Source organism: Pagrus major, chromosome 22 (genome assembly GCF_040436345.1).
Source record: "Pagrus major chromosome 22, Pma_NU_1.0".
Lineage (NCBI taxonomy): Eukaryota > Metazoa > Chordata > Actinopteri > Spariformes > Sparidae > Pagrus > Pagrus major.
Window position 1 is genome coordinate 25,192,955 of NC_133236.1, and position 10,327 is coordinate 25,203,281.

Below are 10,327 nucleotides of genomic sequence, written 5' to 3' on the forward strand. Positions count from 1 at the left end.
GTATTAGTTTCCTTGGGGGCTGCATATTGATGTAGCACTCCACAAGCCTCGATATTAAGCAGAGGAGTGGACGGGATCCATAGACAGTGTTTGCTGTTGAGAAAGCAATATCACTCACGCTTTGCCATCAGGAGGCCTAATCTGTGTGAGTGGCGAATATAGAGCTGCAATATTCTCCATCATTTTTATGGCTGCAGTTGTGGAAAGTAATTATAGCTTCAGCTGCACTTCCGTTGTTTTTTTTTGTGTGTTCCCACTCTAACCACAAGCATTCACAAATCTTTAAATTTGTGACTTTAAAAACTGAAACAAACACCTGCCACCTGCTGATATTTTTCATGAGGGCCAATTTAGCAAAATTATGCTGTGTGCTTACTTTGAGATTTTATCTCGCAAAGCTGCTAATTTTCTTGTTTTTCAGCTCTATCAAGGCTGAATATTTAAAAGACACGCTTGCTTTTCCTCTCTGCAGGTGGTACTCGAAGGTATCAGAGGACCAGGCATCGAGGGAGACATCGCCATCGATGATGTCACGCTGGAGGAAGGAGAGTGTCGAGACCCACCGCCCAGTGAGTAGCACCGCATACCCCTCCCGTGTCCCTCTTATCTGAGCTCCGGGCTCTTGCTACACCTCTCCCCGACAACGCTGAGATTTAAGAGAGGGGATCTAATCTTAGACAGTTGCCAGCATTCAACTACCATCTCGTGGGGGGAAAAACCCAGTTGCCGTAGCAACAGTGTTGTAATCACATGAATGATAGCTATGCTGGCTGAGTGGAGCACTATAATTGCGCTGCAGGAACAAACAGAAGGTAAAAACATAAAACAGGACACAGAAAATGGCCTGCAATTGACGAGGTGACATTGGCAGGCAGACAAATGCTGTTTATTTGATTATTTCTGCTGTTTGTGGTTGGAGGAACATTATTTCCACAAGCTTCTTATACTTAGACATCCCTTTAAAACATGCCATAGATGAATCAAGGTAATCTATTTTCATTTTCATGTCATTGTAGAAAATTAAAGCATCTAAAAGGAGAAGGAGAATCAAAATCAGAGATCTTTGTCTGCAAGATGTGTCATCACTGCAAGATTATTAATCATTTGGATCCATTATGATTCAAAGCAACAACACTAATTCATTTTAGTGTCACAGGAGTCCATGCTGAGGACAGAGCGATGTCAAGAATAATCAATTCAATCCCACATGAAGAGTCCTGCATGACTTTGTGAGGCAGGAGGAAAAAGTAATAATCCAATCAACCGCTCTCTCTTTTTTTGTGTAGCGCATTTCATACACAGGTTAACTCGATGTGCTTTACAGTAAAACACCGAAAACATGAAACAAATGAGACAAAAAACACATTTGAAAATCCTCCAAATAAATAAAATAATCTTTCAACCACACATACAACGCACAGACACACATAAAATAGTGTTTTTTGTAACTCCTGTCCTGCTCCTACTCACACATGGATTACACAGACTCACACTAAGCCTGAGAGAAAAGCAACGTTTTTACGACTGCTTTTAAAAGAAGATACGGTTGCAGCAGATCTCAGGTCATCGGGCACTTTGTTCCAGACAACAGCACCATGGTGACCACATGCACCTTCACCTGATTCAGTTTTAACTCGAGGTGCATTCAGGAGACGCACGCATGATGATCTGAGAGATCAGAGATATATTTTGGAGCCGTAACATTTCGGGTCTTGTAAATAAACAGTGATACCTTGAAATGAATAAGCCTTTTTCCACGGCAGCCATTTTGGCACAAAATAGTAGGTAAACACAGGTGTTACTAATCACATTAATTAAGGCTCTGTACCTAAATAGAGCGGAACCTTCATCAATGTCATTAGTAACAGCTGTGTTTACAAATGATTTTATGGCAAAATGACTGAAATAAAGGTCTAGTCTACTGTACAGGAAACTAGTGAAGTGTTTTGTGTCTTGCAGAATGAGTTGGAGCTTATCGACTTTCTTTCTAGGAAGTCCTTAAAAAGTGTGTTACAGTAATCTAATGCAATGCCATGCCTCTCAGTGATAGGGGTGCCACGATTTAGATTTTAGATTGAAAATGGGTCAGAATTGGCTTTGAAATCATAAGCAGGATCTGCTATTCCCCCATCCACCCCCCACCCACCTTACAGCAGCCTTACGGCAACCCTGAGAGGACACACTACCTAAAATGCAGAAACATGTCGTACAACACCAGACAGTCACAGTACCCTTCTGCCATCTAGTGATTCTTGGCTTTGTTTTTGTGTGAACATTATGTTCCATTATGTCTGACTTATTACATTCAAAATGAATGATGTGCTACTTAATTCTCTAAGTGTGCTACAGTAAAACAGAAATATGGTGGTTGTATCACACTTGATACCATGTAGCCTTTCTTTGTAAAGAATAGATTGAAAATGAATATTACAGTGGTCAACGCATAAAACCAATAAAAAAATGTTGAAAATGAAAATCAAATTGAATAATGGCTTTAAAATCAAAAGACAAATCTAATAGAAGGTTTGGAGAATCATGACACCCCTGCTCTGTACAGTATGACACTGGAGCCAGGAGGTATTTAGCCTAGCTTAGCTTTAAGACTAAAAACAGTTGGAAACAGTCAGCCTGGATCAGTCCAAAGGTAACAAAACCTGCCTGCCAACACCCCTAAAGCTCACTAATTAAGCATTTATATCTTGTTTGTTTGATTTGTACATAAAGTGTAAGAAAACACAAATGATTTAAAGAGGGTTTGTGAACAACTATGTCTTGGTTGGGAGCGGTGACTTTCTGGAGCATAAGGTTGACAGGCAACCAGTCGAGACTCCAGGGAGTTACTGTGCAGAAGTAATCCAGCACAAAACCCAAGAGTAAAATCACAGCTGACATCTTCACACTACAGTTTTTGTATCTGTGGACAGAGCCAGGCTAGCTGTTGCACCTGTTTTCAGTTTTTATGCTAAGCTCATTACAGTTTGTTCTCTTTTTGTGTACCTGTATGTTGTGTTTCATTCATTGGAGTATGTAAAACCAACAGCTACTTACATTTTCTGTCTCTCATACTTCTTCCGATGTAGATCTCAGCGCCACGGCTCCGTCCACATCCTCCCATATATGGCTGCTATGCATCACCATGGTGATGACCCTCCTGGAAGGTCAGAGGTGACCCTTCTCTCTGTCATCTCAGAGGCGAATATTCAGACCCACCGTCTGTGAACTATACCCTCGGCATCCAGTCACCAAAGATTCATGCATCCTGAAAGCAGCAGGGGACCCCTGACGGACCACGGAGGGACCGAAATCCATGAGAGAGAGAGAAAAATAGTGATTAAAAACGTTACACAAAAAGTAATAAAGAAGATGCGCTAATTTTTTAAAGAGACCTCTTTTACAGAAAACATCCCTCGGTGCAGGACTCGGGACATCTTTACGAGCACAAAGGCAGGTGGGCGATGAAAAAGCCTGGACTTTGGCGAAAGAGTTCACAAGCGTCGAGGGAGGACAGTTTGTAAAGCACAAGAACAATTTTATGAAGTTATGAAAATATCTTTGGAAGGCGGCGGAATATAGACACTGCTGACTTTTTGAAGAGGAAATAACATTTCCCTGCTTACAAATACATGGAATCAGACCTTTCTCTGTGTATCTTTATCTTCATCTTCTTGCACCAGATGCCAATCACTGACACTTGTTTTTCACTCTAGCCCAGCCTCACGTCACACCCTGGCATTTCTTTATCTGCTTGGTGCTGTACTGTAGAAAAACATGGACTCTGGCAACATTTAGTTCTGTCTGCTTACTCCCCTGTAGCTGCCTATGTATCTTTTTAACACTGTGCTCACGAGTCCAAGTGGCCAACCGATGGTATGGTGGCAGAACAAAAAAAAAAAAATTTGCAGAAGAAACAGCGAAGGTGTAGACAGCTTGGACTGGAGGGGAGAGGAGAAGTTGGAGCCTAGGAGCTGAAATGAGAAGGGGGAGGTGGAAATGGAGCAGAGAGGAGGCACGTTTAGGGGAGGAAGAGTGGAGGGAGAGGAAGAAACAGGTAGTGAGGGCCCGACTCGAAGATTCAGTCAGCGGTCCTGCCTGTGGAACAGAAGCCACTTTACTTTCTGCCATGAAACAAAGTGCCTTCAGATTACAAACCGAATCGTGAGCCTGGGTGTTAATCAACATCGGACACATCTCCGTTCATGTTTCCTCTGATGGGCTATTTTCTACATGTTTCTTTTGCCCCACAAGTGCTGATGGGAGGGCATGCGTGTTCAGAGGGAGAATGGGGGTTGTGCTACACCCGGATTTAACTCCTGATGGGACCGTTGTCTGTGTGTGTGTTTGTCTGTCTGTCTGTCTGTGTGTGTGTGTGTGTGTGTGTGTGTGTGTGTGTGTGTGTGTGTGTGTGTGTGTGTGTGTGTGTGTGTGTGTGTGTGTGTGTGTGTGTGTGTGTGTGTGTGTGTGTGCGCGCGCGACTGTGTGTGTGTGTGTGTGTGTGTGTGCGTGTGTGTTTGTGTGTGTGCATGCGCCTAAGCCTATGCCTATGCCCACGTGCGTAGTTCAATGTGAGGGCAGCGCCGGCAGACCAGGTTTGGAAACAGTTTGGATCAAAACAGCGGGAAAAAAGTGAGGCTCTGGATCTTTTTTGATGAAAGACAGTTTAAGATCATACGGGAGGATAAAGACACTTCGCCGAATGAATATACCCCACTCTCTCTTCCCACAATTCTCCTTCCCTGCGGGCGAGCATTTTTTAACAAAAGAAAAAGAACAACTGCTGAATAAAACATTGCGTTGTACAGGGAGGAGAGTAGGAACTTCGGGACTGCAGGCTCTTCATTAGGGTGATCCGCCTCGGCCCCATCCTCCACCATTTATATGGAACAATACGAGAATAAAAGATAATAATGACCATAATAATAGTCATGATATTTTATTACTCTAGCGAGAATGTTTCTCTGCTTTTACACAAACTGTGAAGATTGACTGTGGAAGATCTACCTGAGACCATAACCTTAACCAGCGGGGTTTTTAAAAAATGTATTGTAAAAAAGAGAAAATAAGAAAATGAAAAATTCCGTTCATTGTTGGTTATGACAAAATGTTTTGAGGACTTGTGTCTTGTTTCTTATTTTTTCCGTTGAAGATGACTTAACTTCCTTTCTCTTCTTGTTGTCTCCCTTTGCATTGCTTAAGTATCAAAGCTGATGGAAGCATAAGAAGTAAACCAATTTGGTAACTGTATAACTTGTAAATGTTAAAGAAGCTCTATTCAAAGGTTTATGATAAATGTTTTATGTTGGAGTACAGGAAGCACAACATACAGTTTAAAGGTCTCAACATATAGAATCCATTTTATATTTCTCTGCACATATGTGACCTACTCCCACTGGCTTTTTTCAAAAACACTCAAGTCCATGTTTAACAGCAAGCTGATCATTTTTTACCCGTGACATTCATATTTATAGTGCAACCAGAACACTAAAGAACACGAAGAGAAACCCAGTCAGGAGTATTCATGACGTCTTTGACGAATGCAGTCTGGGGTTTAAAAGGGGAGTTCAGTTTGGTGTTGTGGTTGTTCAGCATATGTAGCCTCTCTTTCAGTGAAAGCCTGGGTTGGTCTGAGTGGGTCATGTACATGTGTGAACATAAAGCTGTGTACAATAAAGTGTGTAAGAAACATGTAAAGAAGATAAATATGCTAAGCAAAACAGAGCAAAATGATGAGCATTTCAGGGCATCCTTACAATATCATTATGGTCTGTATGTTACAGAGACATGATCACAGCTATTATCTGCTTTTCCATTTCTGTTGTTTGTTTTATTTTTTCTTTCATTTCTGTGGTTTTACTTCCATAAGGCCCAGATCACAATGAATGTAAATGGAGTTCTGGGGTGGAGTTATTTTCTTACAGTCTTACTAGATGTAATGTTTTACTAAAACATATTGGGTTTTTTTCGTGTGTGCTTTTGATGATGAGAACTTTCAGACTTTCATAGGTTGTTTTGGACACATCAAGAACATGAAGTTCGTCTGACTTTGACACAGACTTTGACACGATTTCCAGAAAAAAAAATACAGAAGCTCAGATAAAATATCCATTAGCTAGTCGCTATATCCTCCTGTGGTATAGTAGGTAAAGAAAAGTGCCAAAGTGCCCCGTGCAGAAGTCACTGTTACTAAATATGGATATGAGTTCCTGAGGATATTTTGGTGATTGTTCCTTTTTACACCCTGATCCACCTGGTCGGTTCATGATGGGAGTCCTCGTGTATAAGTAATTACACCTCGAAGTACATGAATGATTAAAAATTACAGCTGGATTAAAATGAAAGAACGCCTGGTGTTGAGGTCAAAAGTTTTAAAGTAATAGTTTCACATTTTGGGCTTTTTTTTTCTTTGCTGAAAGCTGGTTAGCTTAGCATAAGGACTGAAAACTAGTCTGAAGGTAACAAAATCTGGCCGCTGGCACCTCTAAAGCTCACTCATTAACACCTTATGTTATGCTTGTTTAATTCATACGAAACTTCAAGTATAAAAACAATAAATTGGAGGGAGTTTGGTTGGCATCACAAGCTTGCAATCAGCAGAGACATTTGGAAGTCACTGCTGTCGACCATGAAATAGTCCGACACATAAAACATTAAGCAAACAAGGTGTAACGTGTTCAAAAGTGAGTTTAAGAAGTGCTTGGAGGAAGATTTGTATAGCTTCGGGGCAGAGCCAAGCTAGCTGTTTACCATTTTCTAGTTTTTATGCTAAGCTAACTGGCTATGAGCATATATTTACCACACACTTGTGTATGGTATCAATCTGCTCGTCTGACTCTCGCCAAAGGAGCATAAGAGGATTTACCCAAAGTGTCAAATTATTGCTCTAAAGTAACAGAATTACTTTTTCTTTTGTGTATGTTGGAACTATATCAGTAAAAGCCTGTCAAAAACTATAGCAGACCTGACTTTTCTGGTGTACATTACTAAATTCTGGGTATATTCATACACGTCTGCAAAATATTCATCTGTGTGAAGGAATATATTGTCTAATTTTCCCAGAGTCGTGGCTGAAATTGGACATAAAAGTGAATCAGCTTGTTTCCATGGTATTACAGCCCTCACCGTATCCTTGATTTCCATTTCTGTGCAATTCATACACCCTGTGTCAGGCTCTGCCCTTTGTGTGTACGAGGGATGTGAGCCCGGTGAGTAGCTTACACACTCAACTCTGCTCCATTTATAGATAAAAGTCCTCTAAGCTACTTCAAAGTACAATTGGAGGGGATTAACAGTTTTTTGAATATGTAAACAGTGTTGTGTGACAGTTTTCTTTCGCACACGTCTTTACCGACTTCATTTTGATGATTAGAGGCTCCCGTGGCTGTGGAAGGTGTGAAGTGTTCATAAACTAACGAGGTTTTGAGGTATTTGCGGCTTCTGATTAGTTTGTTTTTCTGGAGCTGAATGTGTCCACGTGTGCCAAGTGGTTTGTTTTCACATCACTGTGCCCGGGCCCAAGACATTTGTTTTGTTCCCCCCCCCCAACAGCACACACAGTATCAGATGTTTCTCAAAGCAGCCACTTTAGTTTGACACAGGAGTTTTTGCGGCTGTGGTGATGGAGCCATAAATTTTAATAGAAGGTTAGAAAAATAAAATGACAGCAGTGTTTTTTTCTCCTCTCTTCTTGGTAGACCTTTCTTAGTATCTATTTAGTTTAGTCCTTGAAACAGTGTCATGATAACATAAAAGTTAAAGGTCTCTATTTCTTTTATTTATTATCACGTCTGCAAGAATTGTGCTGCAGTCTAATGCAACCGTCCGGTGACGAATACTACAGAGAGAGGGTTAGTGCAGGAGTCACACTCGTGATCATCTGATTGGCATCAGCTGTTTGGTTCATGACTGTAAACCACGGGCTTCATCACCAGCTGTGTCAGCTGACTAGTAACATCCACTCATATTCATGTAAAGCCCAGTCTTCCCATTAAGAGCAGAACCATAGTCAGCTGACCTTCATTGTCACGGTGAGGTTAAAGTTAAAGGTGCAATATGTAAAACATTCAAAAATTAAATAGATTATCAGTTATGACAGATACATACTGTGTTGCTGAGAGATCTACTCAAATTAGCATGCTAACCAGCTAGCCCCGCCCGGTCCTGGTCCAATGCTCCCGTGCTAGCAGTGTAGACACCAACAGTCCAGCAACAGTGTCCCATCTACTAGCTGCACAGATAACTGAGCTAACTAGCTAACGTCAGCTACAGCTAGCAGCAGTTAGCAGTTACTCTGGTGATATGCCGCCCTCTAATTTTTTTGAGTATGAATTTGACAAAAGGCTAATTCTTACATATTGCACCTTTAAATATGTTGTGATGTTAGTTGAAATAAGTCAACACTGACTTTTGGTTTCACATGGGACACGAACACCGGCCTCCTGGGGGGAAAGTCTTGTGTTTGACCCGCCCTTCAACTCCAACCTTCACCCGACTGTCTCGCTCTTTATGCTACATCACCTAACATTTGTTATGTTGTATTTGGACGCATGGGAGGACAATTTGAGATGGAAGCAACTTCTCACTATTACTCATGGCTGATGCCAATTTTGCTAGCGGTTACAGCTCCCTACCCCACCCAAAAACACCTTAATATGTGCTATATTTTTGCTGTTGTTAATTCAACAAAGTCTTAACATTAATATTTATGTTTATGAAGAAGGGATTCATTCTCCCAGCAGAGCCTTTTTCAGCAAATCTCACCGTGTAACCATTTGCAATGAATCTTCAGTTCCTTTTGTTGTTGCCGTCATGTCAGAAAGGTGTTCATTTACCTCTGTAGTCATTTTTGAAGCTGTACTTTGTGATGGTTTTTTGTATTATGTTTTTCCCCTCCACGCAGTAAATGTAAATGAGATTGGAAAAGGTTTTAGGGCACCTTTCAATATGATGCAACCACATAAAAACGCTGGCAGGTAAATTCAGAAAATGCACCACAGAATTCAGTCAACACAGGGGAAAAAAGTAAAGAGCTCAGCCTTGTAGTTTTTGACAAATACTGCACATTATAAACAAGGTGTTTGGGTCAGCTGCATTGCATTGCATTACATTGTGCTGGTCGCAGTATACACTAGAAATTGCCTTTTTCCTCTGTAAACAAACGACACAAGTCGATCTTTATTGCATAGAAAAGGCAATAACCGTTTGGTAGGTGGGAGGAGGGAGCAGTCTGCGGTACAGAGATTCCTTCAGGAGTGCTGTTTCACCTTCCTTTACTGATAAAATGACACATTCGACTCGCTGCCCTTGTGCAACACAAACGATACATGTTGGTCTTAATTGAACTGAAATGGAAATGGTAAGGTGCTGTAGTACCAAGGGAACAAACAAGGACTCGTGTTCAGTTCAGTTTGTCCTGGATTATTTAAAAATCCGTTATTTCTTTTGTGCACTGATGAATGCACAAGTGAATTATGCGGCTGTGCATGATTGTACCCAGTGCTCACATTAATAGCATTAAAATGGAGGTGCTGTAGCATTACAGGATGTGGTCTGTCAGGGTTTGTAGCAAGCTGCAGATTGAACATAATTGCTGCAACATGCTGTATGTTGAAACAATTTCCCAGGTTCTTTGCTAAACTTGATTAAACCTATCCATGTGAGTAGGACCATGACCAGTTGCTATGTGGGAAAATGTAATTTAAATCAAAGTATCGCCTTAATTCTTAGAAAGTGCATACCTTGTTATATTGTCAAGAAGAAGAAAGTGAAACGGTTTCTGACTCAAAAGAGTTTCTGATGGTGTTTATGAAGTAATCCAGCTGTAATTTTTAGTAACTTAGTTTCTGCTCTAACTAATTATCCTCACCATGTGTTTAAATACCAGGTGCTTCAAGGGTGTCAAAAAGGAACAGTCCCAACATTTCTCTCTGAGTGGAAATGTTCTCATTTTCTGTTCAACCTAAGAAGGGCTTTGTCACATTGTGCCATTCATCGCGCTATTTTCGCTCCCCGAATAATTATTGAGTTCCACTAGCATGACATAATTGCAGCTGGTAGCCCCAGTATCACTATACACACCCTGCTTTCTTGGTATTGATTCAGCAAAGACAATTGGTGCCGAGAGAGAGAGAGAGTGAGGGGGGGGGTTAGGCACGACCAGCACCAACAGATTTGGCATTCACTGTGAATTTGGCAGTCAGGAAAGTGTTCGCATGAAGCACTCGAACAGGAACAAAATGTCTGCCATACTAAAGCTGAAGCATTACCCCTGCGCTGAATGTTTTTCAAGAGTAAAATTGCCATCTTAATGCAGTGAGTTTCTCTCGCTTTCACA

The 10,327-nt window shown here is 41.1% G+C and overlaps 1 protein-coding gene across 7 annotated transcripts in view; it reads left to right on the plus strand.

The window, feature by feature from the left end:
* Window positions 1-4,419, plus strand: part of LOC141018075 (MAM domain-containing glycosylphosphatidylinositol anchor protein 2-like) — a 253,791-nt gene extending 249,372 nt beyond the window's left edge. For all 7 annotated transcript variants that reach the window (XM_073492947.1, XM_073492948.1, XM_073492953.1 and 4 more), the window contains 2 exons: window positions 473-569; window positions 3,081-4,419. In XM_073492947.1, coding sequence (XP_073349048.1) covers window positions 473-569; window positions 3,081-3,169 — 186 coding nt within the window. In that variant the 3' untranslated portion in view covers window positions 3,170-4,419. The remainder of the gene's footprint in view (window positions 1-472; window positions 570-3,080) is intronic.
* The last annotated feature ends 5,908 nt before the right edge of the window (window positions 4,420-10,327 follow it).